General features: G+C 47.5%; 1 protein-coding gene across 1 annotated transcript in view; it reads right to left on the minus strand.

Annotated features, from left to right (window-relative positions):
- The window catches only part of SLC10A7 (solute carrier family 10 member 7), an 872,524-nt gene that overhangs the window by 196,152 nt on the left and 656,235 nt on the right, over window positions 1–20,137 (minus strand). Inside the window, exon 7 of the mRNA XM_086962267.1 lies at window positions 17,696–17,779. Within this exon, the coding sequence (XP_086818393.1) occupies window positions 17,696–17,779 (84 nt within the window). The remainder of the gene's footprint in view (window positions 1–17,695; window positions 17,780–20,137) is intronic.

The raw sequence follows: 20,137 nt of genomic DNA on the forward strand, positions 1-20,137 counted from the left end.
ACTCCACCCAAGTTGTACCCGGGATCCGGGTGCAGTCTCGGAACCTCTGGCGGTACATTTCGGGTGTGAGCCCATAGCGGGTGAGGAGGGTAGCCTTCATGTGGTCATCGGAGGTCATCAGGTGGTCTGGGAGCTGTAACAGGGCGTCGCGGCCCTCATTGACGAACCTCCCCCATAGCCCGGCTCCCCAGTCACTTCGATCGATCCGGTGGGAGGTCATAGCGATCTCGTAGGCCTTGAACCATTGTTGTATGTCGTCATCTCGGAAATATTCTCGAACGACATCCTTGGGGATGTGTACTTTCTTTTCTGTTGCTCCTGGGGCGCGCGGTTGCTCGGGCACCCCTAATTCTTTGTTCTGCTTACGTAAGTCTATTTCTGCTAGCTTGCGCTCGTGTTCATACGCTAGTCTCTTTTCTTCGAGTTCTCTTTGTCTCTGTTTTTCTTCCCGTTCTTCTCGGAGCCGCAGATGTTCTAGGTTCAGTTTTTGTTCGGCTAATTTGAGTTCGCCATCCATTTTGAGCCGGGCCATTTCTAACTCATGTAGTCTGTTTTTTTCTCTCTCTTGGATCTCTTCTTGCGAGAGACCCGTTCTTCGCTCCTCGGGAGCCGTGGTGTTCCTCTCTGATGCTGCAACATTTTGGTCCGGGGGTCTGACGGCCCCGGTTTCTGCCCATGACTCAATGGCGTGCTTGAAATCGTCTTTAGTACTCAGACCGGTGGTAGCGATACCTAGTTCAATGCAGAATTGTTTCAACTCACGATGGCTGTACTCTTCCAATTTCTCCATCTGGAGTTTCTCGGTGGATCCGCTCTCTTTGGTTGTCATTGTGGTTTCGTCGTGGGGTGAGCTACTCTCTGTACGATTACGCGTCGATTCGGATCGCGCCGCTGGCCACCAATGTTAGACGGACCGGGAGGGTCGGCCGAGGACAAGGGGAGAGGTCTCCGGGGAGAGCCGTCTCCAGTGATCGTACAGACGAGTAACTTCCCCCCCACAGAGGTACACCACACAGAAATAAGGTTTAGCGTTCTTTATAAGCAATTCGTTAAGTACGGTGGAAGGGTACAAGGAGGTCTGGACTCAGGGGTCCCCTCGATTCTAGTCTCTTGGTTTGGGGAGAAGGGGTAGCGGGACAGTCTCGTTACCAATCTGGTAGATGCGATGATAAGATGGATAGCTCACAATCCTCGAGCTCGGCGTTCTAGATGATCGGGCCGCGGCAGAGCCAGCAGGTCCCGAGAAGGTGGTAGTTATAAACGGTCCGCGGCCACGCCAGCAGGTCCCGACGAGGATGAAGGCTTTAGAAGGTTGCGGCAGCGCCAGCAGGCAAGACGGTAGTTTCGCAAGGCAGGGCTACGGCAGCGCCAGTAGTCCGTCAAGGATGAGTTCTTCACTGCGTCTCTCGACTCCAGGATACAACTGCCTTCCTGCTCTGGAGCTGCCCCAGTTATAGGTCTGGCGCCCTTTGATGTCCGGACCCTCGCACTTGGAGGTCGGGAGGTCCGGGATGAGGGAGTCCAGACACCCAGCAGGGGGGTGGAGCCAGCGCCTGGGGTAGCTGGGGGCGATCGGCACCTGGCGGGGGAGAGCCATCGACACTTCTTTCTCCCATTGACCTGCCAAGTGGTCCGTTCACCTCCTGGGTGGATGGTGGTGCCGGGATGTCGGGGCCTGGCCAGGCCCAGGGTTAGGGTCGATTGGAGGCCACGCGGCCTTGTGGTGCAATGTCCAAGATGGCGCCCAGGCCGGGCGAGGGGGCCGGTAGTGATTCGGGCCCATGATGCAGGGATGTCCGGGGCAGGGGTCCCGTATGAGACGGGGAGCGGGTGGTTACTGTGGGTTACACCTGGAGGGCCGGGCTCGGGCCTTGTCATGCGGGGAGGGAGCAAGCCCTTCACGTGGCCTGTCCAACAGGCAGGGAGAAGGGGCGGGTGGGTGGGGGGCAGGGACAGGCAGAAGGGGCGGGTGGGTGGGGGGCAGGGACAGGGAGAAGGGGCGGGTGGGTGGGGGGCAGGGACAGGGAGAAGGGGCGGGTGGGTGGGGGGCAGGGAAAGGGAGAAGGGGCGGGGACAGGGAGAAGGGGCAGGGACAGGGAGAAGGGGCGGGTGGGTGGGGGCAGGGACAGGGAGAAGGGGCGGGTGGGTGGGGGGCAGGGACAGGGAGAAGGGGCGGGTGGGTGCGGGGCAGGGACAGGGAGAAGGGGCGGGTGGGTGGGGGCAGGGACAGGGAGAAGGGGCGGGTGGGTGGGGGACAGGGAGAAGGGGCGGGTGGGTGGGGGACAGGGAGAAGGGGCGGGTGGGTGGGGGACAGGGACAGGGAGAAGGGGCGGGTGGGTGGGGGGCAGGGACAGGGAGAAGGGGCGGGTGGGTGGGGGGCAGGGACAGGGAGAAGGGGCGGGTGGGTGGGGAGCAGGGACAGGGAGAAGGGGCGGGTGGGTGGGGGGCAGGGACAGGGAGAAGGGGCGGGTGGGTGGGGGGCAGGGACAGGGAGAAGGGGCGGGTGGGTGGGGGGCAGGGACAGGGAGAAGGGGCGGGTGGGTGGGGGGCAGGGACAGGGAGAAGGGGCGGGTGGGTGGGGGGCAGGGACAGGGAGAAGGGGCGGGTGGGTGGGGGGCAGGGACAGGGAGAAGGGGCGGGTGGGTGGGGGGCAGCGACAGGGAGAAGGGGCGGGGACAGGGAGAAGGTGCGGGTGGGGGCCAGCAACAGGGCAGGAGGGGCGGGGGCTTGCAGAGAAAGGGAGAAGGGGCGGGTGGGGTCGGGGCTTGCAGCAACAGGGAGAAGGGTGGGTGGGGGGCTGCGACAGGGATAAGGGACGGGTGGGGGGCAGCAACAGGGAGAAGGGGCGGGTGGGGGGGCAGCGACAGGGAGAAGGCCTGTAGATGACTTCTTATGCAGCAAGTAAAAGGTTAGGACAGCATCAAGCAGTTGTATTAAAGAAAATGCAAAGGTGGGTGGAAAACACTGTCTTGCCTTGCATTGATTTTTACATAGGTCGGAAAATGTGTTTCTGGCTGGGGAATGAACCTTTTAAACAGACACCTTCCCTTGTGCCGCGTTTCCACGTTAGTTTATATTTTTCTCTAAATGCCACGGCAGGACTGACACCATGGTTTAAAGTCAGATGATGCGTTACTTAAGTGTTTGACGTTTGATATACCCTGTCGAAGACATTTCTTTGTGATCGTAAGTGGATTGCTTTCTGCCATTTAACTTTTTGGCTTGTGGTCCCTGTGCTCTTACAGGACCTTAGATTTTTAACTGTGGTTGTTTTATTTAATGCACAAAGTCACTGAAATGAGAACCTCGCATCAAATTGCTCCAGGGCCATATAGGAATTGACCTGTTTTTTCAGATTATTCAAAGCATCCAGTCAGCCCTGAAGCATTGACTATTTTGGGGTGCTGTAATCGGTCATATTTAATATTTATTTCTCCTTTACGTTACCACACAAATAAAAAATTGCATGACCTGGGCTTATTATGGCTGGTATAAGCCTTCTGCTCGAACATTCTAATGTTTGTCTTTCTGTCTCTCCCTTTTTAATTTAGAACATTCTACCCTTAGTGGGTGGAATGTTCTAATAGCTCTTGTGCATTGGGCTATACCTGTTGTTAAAGGCCCTCACCCTCTTGAAAGGCCTTCAGCTGTGGCTCGGGCCTTTAACTTGGGTTCAGGGCCTTTACCAACCGGAATAGCCTTTGGCTATAATAAAACCTCTTACTCGCATATAACTTGGGTTCAGGACCTTTACCAACCGGTATAGCCTTTGGCAGCGGGCTATAATAAAACCTCTTACTCGCAGATCTTTCTTAATTCATCCAATTTCAGGCAGTATTTAACATATATTTCCTAACACCTTTCGGGACACGTGTCCCATCTTGAAGTAAACTATGGGTTTGACACAGCGCTCAAATCATTAACATAAAGTACTCTCTTAGCAGTGACTATCAGCACATTCTTAACGAATCACAACATAGTATAATTTTAGTTTTGTTACCTGGATGAGATGGATGAGATGAAAGTGAAGTATAAAAATGAAACTGAACATAGCAAAATGAGAAAAATAATTTGGGAGACATACGATTATAAAAGAAATCTGGACAAATGGGCAAACATTTATTGCAGGAGAGGTCAACAACCTAAAACCCAGTCAGACACATCAGATTCTGCATCTGACAGTTAGGCATGGAGCAGTACTAATGATGACAAAATACATTGGAAAACCACAAACAGAAGAATTTAGAAGGCACAATAAGCCATCGTTTTAGACCAAACCAGGGTGAAGAAAGAGTAGGAGGAAAAATTAAAGACTGAGACGCAAGAAAATTCAGTGGTCAAGGTGTCGAAACTAATTATCTCACCACCGCTATCAGATATATTACAAAGAGGATTGTCAGTGTGTTCCAAATCAAAATTCATATGTATTGGAAACAAAGGGACATGTCTATAAGTTCACTTGTAAATTGGAATGGAGAACATTTTTCCTTCACCAACCTCAGGATAATCCAGACAAGGAAATAACGTTTAAACCAAAATCAACACAGGAACCGCCCCTGTGATGAAGGCAATACAGATATTTGAAAAAGCAGATTTGAAAGATGTCCAGAAAATCTATTCTTCACCTAAAAGATGCAGAATCAATTGTGAATATTTTGAAAGGAAAGGATTATCTCATCTAGCAAAAAAAAATGAAAATGGTGGTGCAAAAGACTGATGGAGAAGGAACTATTGTCTTCATGGAAAAAGTATGGAAAGTTTACATATATACTGTTACTGATAGAGGAATAATATAACTGAAAATCCTCGGAAGAATCTGCCGTTGAAATCAAGAAGCAAATCACAATTCTAATAGAGACAAAATACAAAACACATGAATTGATGTGTGAGAAAACGATTTTATTACAACCTAAAGATATGATTCCTGTAATATATAGGGTACCCAAAATCCAATAGAGCCTCCTTGGCGATCTATTGTAGTTTGACAAGAATCACATTCTTTATCACTAGTAAAGTATTTACATGGTAACCTGAAACAATTAATTCAATTGAATCCATCATTAATCAGATACACCAACAGTTTACTAAAACTTATAGAATGTTTAGTCACTGATGACTGCATATTGAAATTTATATTCAATATCCCACGAGGTAAGAAGGAGGCAGTTTTATAATATTCATATTTAAAATCGGAGATAGGTTTTACTTACAGATACAAGACAGTAGTATATTTATGCATCAAAAGGAACATAAGTTGATACTGTCAAACCAATGGTGAAAAGGCCACCTATTACAATGCTGTTGATAGATAGACAATATATTAAATTTACAGAAAAGCAGAGGAGCCTAATGAATTTGGAAATCATTTTAACATGATAGCACCTAATTCAGCTTGAATATTGAGCAACAATAAGAAACATTTGTAGAATTAAAAATAAAAATCTAGCAAAAGAAATGTATTACCGACCTTCATTTGACAAAAAAACAGACTAGCTCAGCATATTAGGCGTTAGAAACTTTTATCCAAAATTAGTGACTTAGAACCTGCCCTTCAGTCAACTTATTATGAATGAAGAGATAATAGTAAAATCATGAACAAACGCTGGAATAATTTGGAGAATGAGGATACTTTAAATGATCTCTGAAAATATAAATCTATGTTTATTTACATTAGGAAGAGAAATATACAACAGATGGTGAAAGCAAATATATCCAAAACCTTGACACAAACCAAATTTACATCCTTATTGAAGTGTACATTTCCATGCACGCAATGTGCACAATGTAACAACGTAATAAAAGGGGAGGAAATACAGCATCCAATTACTTGCAAAAATAATTAAAGTTAAGCATTTTGCACCATATGCAACAATAAATCTAATCTACCTATCGAAATACCCTTGTGGAGAGGTTATGTGAGCAAAACAAAGATGTTAAAAAAAGACTTTCAGTATATAAATTATCAGGTCGAAAAATGAGATGTCCTCAGTGGTGATCCATTTATAGAAAGGAGACATGAAACTAAAGAATTGAAACTAGTAGGACAGTCAACGAGAAGAAGCACTATACCGAAGAGATTACAATGTGCGACATTGTGGATTACATTCTGAAATACATGACTGAAAAGGTTTCAACCGATCGCTTTTTTACTTTTGTGAAAGAAATATTTTGGAAAATAAGATTAGGGTAAAAGAAACAATTAAGATGTCAAATTTGTATTGTGTGAAATCTGTAGGATTCTGTGATATAACGAATGTTACTACAAATAAGATTTCATAAGACAAACAAAAGATGGTGGGGATAGTCACGGTCATCTTGTTAAGACTGTGAATAAGTGAAAAATGAATATCCCTAACGTAAAAATACAATTAATACGTCTCTAAAATGTTTAGATACTTTTGTTATAGATTATAAAAATGTTTTGGTGTTCACAACAATGAGATAAAAATCAGAAAATAGCTAAAAGTAAATAGTTTCTGAAAGTTTGTAAAATATTTTTGATGTAAAATATTTAGAAAACACCTTGTGTTAGATGTTGGAAATAATGGGCTCTTGTTCTGAATTAAGTTATTGTCTTGAAAAGTCGGTAATCACAGTAGTTATGTGACCACAGCATCCACTACACGAATGCACAGCAGCCATGTTGGCTATCAGTTTCCTACAAGGAATGAGATACACAATGCTATATCAGACAGGCCAGGAGGACTGTGGCCTACTTTTGTGCACACAACAAAACTATACAGATATAATGTTGTGATTTACGAAGACTATTATGATAGGCACTGCTATTCGTGTATTTTATTTTTTATGCTTCCAGGGTTGTGCTAAATCCCTAGTACCCCGGACAATGGGGCAGGTATCCTAAAAAGGTTTGCGAAATTTAAGTCGTGCACTGCCTGCAATCGGTAGTGAAACTAATTATGGAATGAAATACTGGTATGTACAATGATGAATAAAGGAAGATATGAGATTAGGAGATTTTATTAAAGAAATGATCAAACAATTAGGAGCGTGAGCCTCTTGTTAAAGTCTACTATTCATGCATGCATGATTAAGGGGTTGTTTGTGTCGTCCGTTACACCTTCTGGAATTTTAACTGTGCCACCATTTTTTTTGAAAATATGTGGTTGACTCATTTAAACTTGTATTCTCCTGCTTCCCTGGTGCGCCACAAACCTAACGGCATGATTGTTGCGGAGGGAAGCAGATTGCCATGGACTTCCAGGTTGGGTAGGGGACGTGCAGGTAGAGTTGTAGTGGTAACTACACGCTACTACTTAAGGGACATGTGTATGGGAAGTGCAGAGGTTCGCCTAAGGGAAGCCCACCTGGACCCGTCTGCATCCGGACGTTGCCTGGCACCCAAAACCTTGGTCGGATTAATGGGGATCAAGTATCAGTCACCAGATACTCCAGAAACTTCCTACTGAAGTTACGAGGTAGGTGGGAATCCTCCTCTTGTACTGTGTTCCTCTTCCAGGACCTTTATGAGCAACAGCAATGTTGCTGATTGACTTATGGTTTTAAGATGAAAGATCCACAAGGCATAGGTTTCAACAGGTTGGAGGAAAATCCCCAACTAGTCTTCACACCAGAGATAGTTGAAGGCTGTCCTAACCCTACATCAGAAGCTACATTTAAGGAGTTCCTCATAAATTCGCACTCACTTATAAAACATAAGTTTGATGTTTTTCTAGCTTCTTGGGACCCTGATTCGGTTTTTACAACTGAGACCTGGGCCGATGAAACGGCTGGTTCAGACCTAGTTGATGCCATTCCTTCCAATTACTCAAGTGAACAGGGCGATTAGGCCAGGATGGGGATTGGCTATTGTGTTTAAAACTCAGGATAAATGTCTGAAGGAATCTTGGTTTGATTTAGAAATTTTTGAAGCCCTCCATTTGAAACTTATACTATCAGCTACCTCCTGTTCCTTTACAGGTTTGCTAGTATATAGACCTCCAGGACCCAGACTCCCTTTATTAAATGAGCTAAGATACATCACTAAACCTTTTATCACTAATTGGTGCTTGACCATCCTGGGCGATTTTAATTTTCATCTTGAAGAGGACTACCACCAAGGCTCACTAGCAATTATTAAAATGTTGTCCAACGTGGGAATGACTAAACTGGTTTTATCCCCCTCACACGAGGCAGGTCTGTAGGAAATGGGACCCCCGGCCGGCCAGGGCTTGCGCCACAGCCAGTCAGAGACCGCCACTCCTATGTAAAGTTGACCCCTGCTCACCCTCTAGGTAACGCGGCGTGGGCAGTCAGGCCTATCTCGGAGGACATGTGTGAAGCATTTGCGCACGCACCCACCAACAACAACATCACGGGCCTCCCACAAAAGGAACTCCACACCAAGTATATATGAAAATAGTCTTTGTATTAAGAAGGACACATAGGAACATACACTTTACAATGTGCTCGAGGCACGGCAGGGGTTACAAGGGAAAAGGGGCAGGGCCAAGGGACCACTGCCAGGAAGGTGCACATGATGGAGTTGGCATTTAGAACATATAACAACTGGGAGCTTCCTCGGACTAGGACTAGAACACATAATCACCAGGAGCTTAGCATTAGAATACGTCACGCCCCGGGGTCTCATAGGACTAGCAATAGAACTCACTCTAACCAGTATCGACATACATGAGGCAAGGTTATACGAAAGGGATGGCAAGGTACATAACACCACAGACGTACTTGTAGGAAGGAAACACAGAATAACTCTCAAGGAACACAGTTAACATTTAGCGAGTACTCTCAACAGGCCAACTGGCCTTCGGGGGCTAGGACGCCCAAAGTCTCAATGTCAGGGTGGGCTGCAGGTAGCCTACAATAAACCTAAACGTGTCAGCCGCCCACGAAGTGCTGGGCAGCTGAGGGGCATCGGGGGAGCCTCGCAGGCTCTGAAGGGCCAGGGACACGTGGTGGAGCCTCTCGGGGCTCATGGGGCAAGGACACGGTGGAGCCTCCTCGGGGCTCGTGGACAAGGACACGGTGGAGCCCCCTCGGGGCTCGGGGGCTAAAATATAGATGGAGCCTCTCGGGGCTCATGGGGCAAGGACACGGTGGAGCCTCCTCGGGGCTCGTGGGCAAGGACACGGTGGAGCCCCCTCGGGGCTCGGGGGCTAAAATATAGATGGAGCCTCTCGGGGCTCAGGGGGCAAGGTATGGGCAGGCGGGGTCCCCCCTCGGGGGACCCGGCATCACTGGGGGCCCCACAGGCCTTCAAGCACATGGGAGCTCGCGCTGGAGGGGAGGGGCGGGCACCGACAATGTGCCCAGACGCCCGCCTCCCCTCCTGCAGCACTCACCGGTTGGCGGGCAGACGCGCCGGTCTCTCCTCGCTCTCCGGGGCTCCCTCTCGCTCCTGGGGGCCCCGGGGGGGAAACGGCACTCCTCCTGGTGGGACGCAGGGGCGCGGAGTAGGCTCCCGCTGCCCCCTGCATTTCTTGGCTCACTTCCGCCTCTCAAGGCGCCCCGGGCCGCCGGCCAATCAGAGCGCGGCCCGGGGAGACGTCATCAGCCCAGCCCGGGCCTGCAGCCAATCCCAGCGCGGCCCGGGGGTAGGCCTCACGAGGGGTCCCGGGCTGCGGTGGTGAACTCGGGGGGGAAATAAGAGCAGTAGGCTCCCTCGATAAATGTAGCACGGACGGGGCAAGCGAGGTAGGCACTCGCTGGGGGCTCGGCCCCCCCGCCACACGAACGGGGCAAATGCCGGGTGGGCTCCGGCTGGTGGAGGAGAGCGTTCCCAGCGCTAGAAACACGCATGAGCGCCCCAAGGCGCTAGGACAGCAAGAAAGCGCTCCCCAGCGCTAGAAGCGTGAATGACGCGCCCCGAGGCGCTGGGACAGCAGGAAAGCGCTCCCAGGCACTAGGGCCATAGGAAGCAGGGTCCATAGGAAGTCCAGGAGTTCAGGGGGAGCACATCAGCTCTTAGAAGGGAAAAAGGGCCATCAGCAGGTCAAGAGCAGGGCAGGGCCCAGGGAGGCCAGCCCACCCTGAGCCCACGCAGCAGCACGCCCCTGGCAGGGTTCCAGTCAGGACAAGCTGGAAAAGAGGAAGAGAGAGAAGAGGGCCCACCCTCCTTTTATACATGAGCTTCCTTTGTCTCCAAAGGGGCAGGCTGGGAGAGAACCAGCTAGAACTGGTTATAAGGAATTTCTTGTTACTGGCCAGGCTAGGGACACTGGACGCACCCCAGGGGGGTGGAGCCAGCCTGGTGGGGGAAGGCCCAGCCGGCTTCAGTCAATCATGCGCCAGCACACCTACTGCACACACGCACCAAGGTCTAGAAGTGGCACTTCCCTTCTAGTCACACACATGCTGCATACATCATCTTGTAGCATTCAACCTCACGAGCGCACACATACCAGACTCGACCCGGCACGCCTCCCGCATCAGGAACTACAAGAGCCACATACATTCCCCATGCATTCCTATGGGAGGCAGGTCTCTCTCACCACACACACCCTCAGAAGGGGATCACCGTTCCCAGGTCACATATAACAAGCACAAAACTTCAGGGGTGGACCTGCCAGAAGGGCCAAGTCCAACAAGGTCACACCCTAGATGGTATATTTTCTGAAGGTACTAGGGTGTCCCATCAACCAGTACCTCCCCTCAGCTGGTCTGACCACGACAGAGTCGCTTTTTCTTTACACCCTCCTCCAAAATTAGAAATTGCCAACCCCCAAAGAGTAAGTCATGGGATAGAAATTGGAAAGGGATTTCGGTTGAAACCTTGTCCAATACTCTGGATGGCATACCCATTGAGATTTCGGAGAATGTATACAAGAGTGCTGATGCTTTTGCAGAGCAGCTGGATTTGGCCGCCAACAGGCTAGCCCCCCCTTAAACTCTGGTATAATGATAGACTCAGAATGCTCACGCAGGCGTGTCGTCGACAAGAACGAATCTGGAGGAAAATATAGTAAGAGCAAGACAAATTAGCTCTGACTGAGGAGAAATCTAAATATTGTACTCAGAAAACTGAAAATGCTACCTATGCCAAATAACATTTTAGGGTGGTCCAACAGATTTCCACACTTCCGGCTGCTGGAGAGCCTGAAGGTTCACAAAAATTCTGCAACCAGCTAGATAATTTCTTTCAATGTAAAATTGTTGACATCTATGGTGGTTTTGAAGTGCATAAACCCTCAAGTCCCCATGCACAGCAACCCTCGATTAGAGCTCCTCAACCAGTATCTTCCAAGACGTCTCAGCATAGGGACCAAGAGCCTAAATTACTCTCTGTCTTCCCATCCTTTACCCCTAGGATGATGGAGCAGTACAAACTTGATACTAAATCTGGGTCACCTCTGGAATCCGGTCCTCCAGGGGAAACATCGTTTACAACACATGCAATACATCGCATGCCATTACAACGCAAGTTGTTACGACGAAGTGTTGTTACATCGCATGCCATTACAACGCAAGTCGTTAGAACGACTTTCTATAGGGGCAGAAGGTGTTGGATTTGTTGGATTTTCAATCCAACACCTTCCCTACTGTTGCACACACTGGAGTTGGAATAGTAAATTATACTATTCCAAACTCCAGAACCCCCCCCCCACCAATTCATTGTAACGACTTGCGTTGTAATGGCATGTGATGTAACAACACGTCATTGTAACTACTTGCCTTGTAGAGGCATGCGTAGAAAACATATGTGTTGTAACGAGAGCTATTCGTCCTCCAGCAATCCTTCACATGGTAGCCAGCATTGTGGCTCAACTGCTTTCCAATTTGATGAAAAATGCTATTCTTTCTGATTCTTACCCGCTGCGATTGAAGCAGGTAGTGATCAGGCCCCTTCTAAAATAATTTGGATTGTAAGGACTGTAAAAACTATTGCCTTATATAGCTGCTTCTGTATACTGCTAAAATCCTAAATATCCAACTGATGGAATTTACCGAACAGCAGGGATGGCTGGACAATTCTCCGTTTGGTTTCAGGAAGTATCATGGAACTGAAACTGCGCTGATGTCACCCACGGATTGCATTAAGCGCTTAGTGGACGAAGGACAAGGCGTGGCATTGATACTCCTTGATCTATCCATGGCATTTCACACTATCTTGTGCTTGCTGTTGATAGAGTGCCTTCAAGACATGGGTATCACACATCAAGCCCTGGTAGTTCGGTCTTCTTTCCTTAGGGATCGCTCGCAGAGTCTTTTGTTACAGCAGTTCTACTCACAGGTTTTCTCCCTACCGCTTAGAGTGCCGCAGGGCTCATTACTAAGCCCTACTCTCTTTAACCTCTACATGTCACCACTCGAGGATATAATTCGGGCCTTTGAGATGCAGGTGTTATCATACACCGATGATACACAGATTATTGTGTCAGTTCCCAAGAACTCAGCCACTATGGCAGAACACTTATCTCAATGCATGTTGGCAGTGGCAGACTGGATGGGACGGAATTCTCTGAAATTAAATGGTGATAAAAACCAAGGTGCTTCTCTTTGGCCCAAGCTCTTTGAGCTGGAATATTTTTGGTGACCAGACACCCTATGCATATGTCCCATCCCAGTGGAGAAGGCCAAAAATCTTGGTGTTTTCTTAAGATAGTGAACTTACACTCAATGCCCAGGCCAACCTGCTTCTGGCTCATAAGGATGCTCAGGAAATGTTTCCTCTTATCCCTCAGCCAGCACGAAAGCAGGTTGAATTAGCCCTGGTTATGTCCAGATTGGACTATTGCAATTCGCTCTATCTGGGCTCTAACATTAGCACTCAGCACAAACTCCAAGTAGCACAGAATGCGCTTGCTAGAATAACTCCTGACATTCCTAGGCGCTAATCGGCTGCTATGGGGCTGGGGGCCTTACATTGGCTCCCTATAAGAAAGTGCATTATGTTTAAAGTACTTTGTACAGTGCATGAGGCCCATTTTCTCCCCAGTCCGGGGAGGATTAAAGATATGTTTCACTGGCATTCTCCAGGTAGAAACCTGCGTTTGGCACACCAAAACTTGCTTACTGTGCCTAGCACACAAAAGAAGAAATAGGGAGATAGAGCTTTCTCAATTGCTGCAAGCAGACACTGGAACTTTTTCGCAAAGCCGGAGGGCTGTCCCACAGTTGTTGCCTTTCAGAAAAGCACTTCAAACCTGGTTTTAAGCTTTATAGATAACTTTTTTCAGGTGGATTTACAGCTCGGTTTTAGCTCTGGATGGCCAGCAATAGCGCCTTGAAGCCTTTGGGTAACTGCTGCACTCTACAAATCAAGATACTTTTGCCAGTTCAAAAGTTAAGGGGAGCACCAGGATTTTCGGACAACAGCATTTTGCGAAGTTGAATAGTCTAAAAAGCCAGAACAGTCTGATGGTTTGGCATATTGCAAGGGCATTTGACAGGTACGCATCAGGGGTCATATTATGTATATGGCCCACTTTCCCTGTTTGTGCCACAGTGCACCTTTCAAATCTTGCTCCAGGTGCAAGCAGGAACAGTGCGCCATATTACAAAGAATATGGGGCCGCCAGGGCAGTCGTAGACTGGTGCTGCCCTGAGGGCATCACATTCAAGTGAAATACGGAGCGGCTGTTTCAAAGCAGCTCTGTGTTTAACAGTGCAGGCTACATGCCACCTGCACTTTGAAGAGAGGAAAGAGATATCGCCTTGCAGGTAGGTGCAAGTAAGAGACTGTCTCTGCTTGCAGGAAAATGTCTGGTGGGTCCTTGGGGACCTACTCTTTCACTCCCCTAGAGGACTGCCTTTAGGAGGTGCACTGAATGTGGGCCACCTTTTTGTGACACATTTTCAGTGCGTCTCTTAAGGGCATGGTTACCGCTGCGCCAGTGTCCATAGTTTGACACGGGCGCGGAGGTAAAGAAAGTCCCTTACTCACATGGGGCCACGCCCTCATGCAAATGGGGCAATAGCCTCTTGTTAGACATGGCGCCATTGGCATGGGTCTCCCTTCCATTTTTGCTGTTGCCTCATGTGTTTTTGCTGGTGTGAGATGCTTTGGACACTGTGCCACTGCTGTCCAGTGCCACAGTGCAAGTGCTCCCTACTGTAAATTAATATATTGATCAGTGATTCCATGATTGGCTTGTTTGGCTTACTTGTCAGACCCTAGTACAGTGCACTGCGTGTGCCCAGGGCTTGTAAATCCCAATGCTGCTGGTGGGCTTGCAGCACTGGTTGTGCCCCCCACAGAAGCAGCCTTGTAAAATGTGTCTAAGGCCTGCCATTGCAGAGCCTGTGCGCAGTCTGGTACTGCCATGCTGACTGGGCAAGTGCACCCACTTGCCAGTCCCTAAACCTTCCCTTTTCTTCATATCAGACACCCCCCAGGGTAGGCCCAAGGGCAGGGTGCATTGTAAGTATAAGGTAGGACATGCCCTAGTGTTTGTGGCATGTCCTAATAGTGAATTACAGCCATTTTCGTTTTTAACTATTGCAAGGCTACCTGTTCTCCACAGGCCAGAATGGTCAGTTAGATTAGTACATTCTTATAAGCCTAACTGACTCAGGGAACATGGTAGAAATTCGAGTTTAGTATGCCTGAACTCAGAATGATAAAATACATATTTTAGTGAAGTTGGTTTTATCATTCTGCGTTTGAAAATACCATTTTTAGAAAGTAGGTATTTTCTTGTCTAACTATCCAAAGCCTGCCTCTGCTAGGTTGTGTATTCCTTGTCTGGAGTTTGAGTGACAGGGCTGGGGGATTCCAAGAGACAGAATGAGTCAGCTCAGTGGTGAGTAGAGAGATCTGCAACTAGATGGGTGGGGGGAGTTGCACCTGGGACCTGAATAGGTCTGTTTCTGCCTTCAACAATGCTGACTCCACTTCCTATGGTGCAGCTGATGTTTTTGCTCTGCACTGTGAAAGAAGAGAAGGAATCCTGTCAACAAAGTGCTCCAGGGCTGTGCTTTCACTCTACGGTACTGGCTCCACCTCCTGTGGGGCGTCTGATGTTTCTGCCCTGCACTGTGAGAGGAAAGAAGGAGTCTTGTAAACAGAGTGCTTCAGAACTGGTTTGGACTGGGCAAAGGCCCCACTGCCCTCAGAGCACAAAGGATTTTGGGGTATAAATATTGGGACCCTGAACCCAAGAAATTAGATCACTTTTGGAATACAAGAAGAAACCTATGCTGAGGAGAAGGAACCTGAAGAAACTGAGGAGAGACTATCCCTAAGTTGAAGTGCTGCTTGGGGGATTGGCCTGCAGTGGTTGCCTGACTACCAAAGAGGGGAGAAAGAACTTTGTGTCCGTTGATTTCAACTTGTGAAGGATATCCAAGGGCCTGGAATAGAGCTTGCCTCCTGCTGAAGTCTCGGGGACAACAGACTTCACCCCCCAGCTTCTCAGAGTTCTTTGGAAGCGCCTGCTGCTGTTTTGGGCCTTCTGAGGGACTGCAAGTCGCAAGGATCTGGAAGCGCGACTAAACGAGGAAGAAAAGTGTCGCCGTCGCTGCTGCTGCTCCCGTCGTATCTCTGAACAAGGGTGTCACCGCTGGAGCTGTGGTATTGAACCGCATCGAGAGAAGCGTCTCTCAATGAAGAGGAAGTATGTCGCTGCTGCTGCTGTCGCATTTCTGAACAAGGGTGTTGCCGCTTTAGCTGTCGTATTGCACTGCATCAAGAAAAGTCTATCGCAACGAGGAAGAAGCGTGTTGCGTCACTGTGGCTTCCGTCGCATCTCTGAACAAGGGTTTCGCCGCTGTCGTATTGCACCGCATCGAGGAAAGCTCCTCGCATCCCCGGAGAAGCGCACCGCCATCGGAGCTGCTGCCGTCACATTTCGGAACAAGGATGTCGCCGCTGTAGTTGTCGCATCGTGCGGAAGCTTCTCGGAAACGTCGGAGAAGAGTGTCACAGCTGAAGCTGTTGCCGTCGCATTGCTGAACAAGGGTGTCGCCGCTGCAGTTGACACCAAGCCGAGACTTCTCGCATCATCGGAGAAGCGTGCCGCATCTGGAAGTTCTTCACGTCTTTATTTCTTTGCACCGAAACTTTGCCGCATTTCCATCACTGCAACATTACTTTTTGTGGAAGAGCAACGCATCGTAAGGTACATTGACGCAAAGTGTCGCATCTTAAGAACTGAACTGAACTAAGCTAAAACTACCATCTTTAAGTATAGTAATGTCGATTTCTGTCGCTTAATGGTCTTGTGTTAAGTCTATATAAAGAATACTTATTTTTCATATAAACCTTGTGTGGTGACCATTTGTAGTGTTGCCACTGGGTTACTGTATGTGGTCACAAATGCTTTACACACTGCCCAAAAGATCAGCCTGTCTGCTCGTGCCAAGCTACCAAGGGGGTGAGCCGGGGTTATTTTAGGAGTGTACCCCCTTACCCTGAGTAGAGGCAAGGGTCCCTATTTGTCACAAGTAACCTACCTGTGCCAACTAGAGATCCCCAAATCGAACATCTCTCATGAAAGCGCCGGTGCTACTTGTATTACAGAAGTTGATGCACAAGTATCTGTCACCCCTTCATAAATACCATTGTGACTTGGGTGTGCAAAAAACAGACGCACAATATGTAATATGGCCCCAAGATGGAAGGAAAGTAAAATAAAATGCATTTTTCGTAATGACAATTTGTCCTCAGTAATATTTCCATATATTTTAGTCTACTGGGGTCCTCTGAAAAGTTTCATAGCCCATGCTTACACTTCATTCAGACAGTATGTGGTCTGCAATAAGTTACAATGCACTACTTTGTCTGAAATGATTTCTGTGAAGAAACTAACCAATGAAAACTGCAAATGGTGCGGAAGAGTTCTGAGGACTTAGGCTTTAGCACACGAATACTAGTACTACCTTTTTACATAATGCTTCTTCAATACCATGCTTCTACCATTTCTAAGTGCTGCAAAATAGTAGTTGTTATTAATTCCATATGCAATCGTAATCAGTTTAACAAAATTGGGAAGAAGGATGCCTAAGTTGTCCTCCGCAGAATTCGAACTTCTAGCCTTCAGCTCACTGCATCTTTAAGTTTTGAGTGATTAATTCTCTCAGCAATTAGACTGGCATATAAATGACCTTTTGAAGCAGTGATAAACCTAAAATCTCTTCAAAGTAACATTAGGCTGGTGTCCCACCTGTAAAATGAGACCAGGACGCCACAAAAGATTCTGATTGGTCTGCTTAGAAGAGTGGTTGGCAAAACGAGGCTGCAAAGACTTCCAAGATTAACATCCTCTTTCCCAACTCTTTGCTTTGCAAAAGAAAACCAACTCAGTGCTTTCCTAAGTAAAATAGAGTAGCAAAGAGATCCAGTCGCCACAGTAGTGATGCTACTACGGTGCCTACAAATATGGGAAGAGTACATGTCTATGTTTTCTGGGAACTTGAAAGTACCACCATGCTTTTCCTAGCCTACTGAAGATCCATTTCCACACCCAGCAGAGCACCTACATCAGCCAGTCTGCCACCCACCCTAGCTTCAGCTACGTGCTGGGGAAGAAGAGAGAGTATTGATTGAATCTCATAATCTTCTAAAGGCTCATCACAATTCCCCAACCTATATTTATTTCACAGAAACCCTTGAAACATTACTGTTAATACTTCCAAATAATCAGCAGCACCCCAAGCAGAGGCTCTAGAACATTGGGTTAAGCAGGTGGTGTGAAGATGAGTGAGTTCAGTGTCTCGCCAAACACATAAGTAACTACAGTGCAGAAGAACTCAATTTAGAGATATCTTAAACTCTTACCTGCCCAATAATAAGTGGAACTACGACGGTCATGAACAGCTGTGAGAATATAGAAGTGAAAGGAACAGAAGATGACGATCCAAGCTGTAAAATAAAAGAACAGACCAATGAATATAGATTTCTACTTTATGAGATGAAATGCGTACGTCTGTTCTCCAGATACAAATACATGAATGGTGAATGTGAAGCATTCCTATTAGCAAATCAATGGAAAATACATGCTTTGCTTGTAAAAGCAAATATGAATATTGATGTCTTAATCAAGTTGAGTAGCAATGCATACTTTTAAAATAGCACCCACTGGCTGTGGGTCTTAATCACCAAGGATTGCCGAATGATTTCCTTTGTCTGTATGCATGTATGTACTTCAATCAAACAATCTCACATTATATGCAAAGAGCTCTAATACCTTCGGGTCTAGCTAGCGGTACATAAAACCAATCAATAAATAAATAAGGACATGACTAGGTAGAATAACATGGTATGGATTTGAGGGTGAAATAAACACCCTCACACTGTGTTGCGAGAGTTACTTCCACCAAAGTACTGCGCCAGTGAGGGCATGAATGTTCTATCCAGCCTTGCCCAATGATAGTGGGTGTGAAGATTGTGGCCCCTCTTCTTTCCCAATGTAAACCGGGGTGGTAATAAACAAGTAAGCAGCCACCCTGCTTCTCTGTGGCCTGCAGCATATTGCATTGAAGTGTACTAAAAAGTGATGAATGGAATGCTTGAATTAATCGCAACTACTGCCAATTACCCGAGGCTGCATCCCAGTCCATCCTTATTTTGCACACCATGGCACCTCAGTTTGGACCCAGCCATATGCAAATCAAAACAAGATTAGGACCACTGATGGCTACTATTATAGACCCGGATCAAGCAGGATTGATCAAAATCACCAAAACAGTTGCAGTACAAAGCGGATCCTACATTTAATCAATAAGGCCCATCACACAGGCATGGTTGCTTTCCTACTGACGGTCGATGCTGAGAAAGCGTTTGATCGGGTTAATTGAAGATATCTGGAACGAACGCGGACTCACTTTAGCATGGGGGACCGGTTTCGGGACTGGGTGGTGAGTTGTTATAGCACTCCTACAGCTACAGTTAGGGTAAATGGCAGCTCTTTCCGCTTCTTTTCCATTAATCGGGGGACCAGACAGGGGTGCCCTTTGTCGCCCCTTTTGTTGGCCCTGTATGTTGAACCACTGGCTCAGCTGATTAGAGAAAATCCTAACTATAAAGGCATTCTATTTGGAGGGGAGAAGCATTCAATTATCCTTTACACTGATGATATACTAGCATCACTTGAGGCCCCGGAACTGTCGCTTCCAGCCTTTCTGGAGGAATTATCCACCTTTGGTCTGGCATCTGGCTTCCAAGTACATGTTGGCAAATCTCTAGCCCTTCACTTATCTAATACACGCGACCGCCTAACGGCAATGGGAAATTGTCTCCCAGTGACACAGGCTACGACTCTATCCCATATCTGGGGATCAAACTGGCTCGAACAAACGCACGCATGGTCATACTGAATTAACCTCAATGTCCCGACAAATTAGAGAAGATCTAAACAACTGGAAACGCCACTGCCTGTCGCTCCTGGGGCGAATTGCTGCTATAAAAATATTAATTCTACCCAAAGCCCTCTATTTATTTCAGACACTACAGGTCTTCCCACCAGATGCATACTTGCTTCACTACAGAAGGACATACTCCAATTTGTGTGGGCGGGAACCCAAAAGCGCCTGCGACGGGAGCTGGGTTATCTGAGCCCTGATGAAAGAGGGTTGAGGATCCTAAACTTGCTGGATTATTTTCGAGCGACTCAGATGCGATATCTGGTGGAATGGAATAGAGAACAGTCAGAAAAGCACTGGTTATTCCAGGACAGGGCGATAGCGAGGCTCCCCCTTTGGTACCCTTTTTAAAGAAATCAGACAGGCCGCGGAGCCTACAGAAGTCCCCAATTACAGAGACAGTGATGGAGGTTTAGGATGGTGTAGCTTCTCAAAGAGAAATTACCACATTGCCCTCCCCATGTCACCCTTATTTGAGAATAGGGATTTTTTCCCAGGCATGTGAGGCAAAGCATTTAAAGTGTGACATGGTACACCATGCAGGGCAGCAGGGCACATCTTTGATGTAGAGGGCATTATTCCCTTCATACAATTACGCCAAAAGTATGCACTACCAGAGACTGAAAGGCTGTGTTATTTGCAGATACGACACCGGCTACCTCATCCCACTACCTTTCCATTAGTCAGCCGCTGATTAACAAAGTATGAGAAGTGGCTGGTCACGAAAACCATGGATTAAAGACTGATCTCCAAACTTTATACAATGCTCCACCAGCCAGCTCCATCGCAACCTACACCTAGCCAAAAACGATGGGCAAAAGAAATAGGGAGAGACCTGTCTGATTCGCAGCCCAATTTG

The sequence above is a fragment of the Lissotriton vulgaris genome, chromosome 3_1 (assembly GCF_964263255.1).
Source record: "Lissotriton vulgaris chromosome 3_1, aLisVul1.2, whole genome shotgun sequence".
NCBI classification, from domain to species: Eukaryota; Metazoa; Chordata; class Amphibia; order Caudata; family Salamandridae; genus Lissotriton; species Lissotriton vulgaris.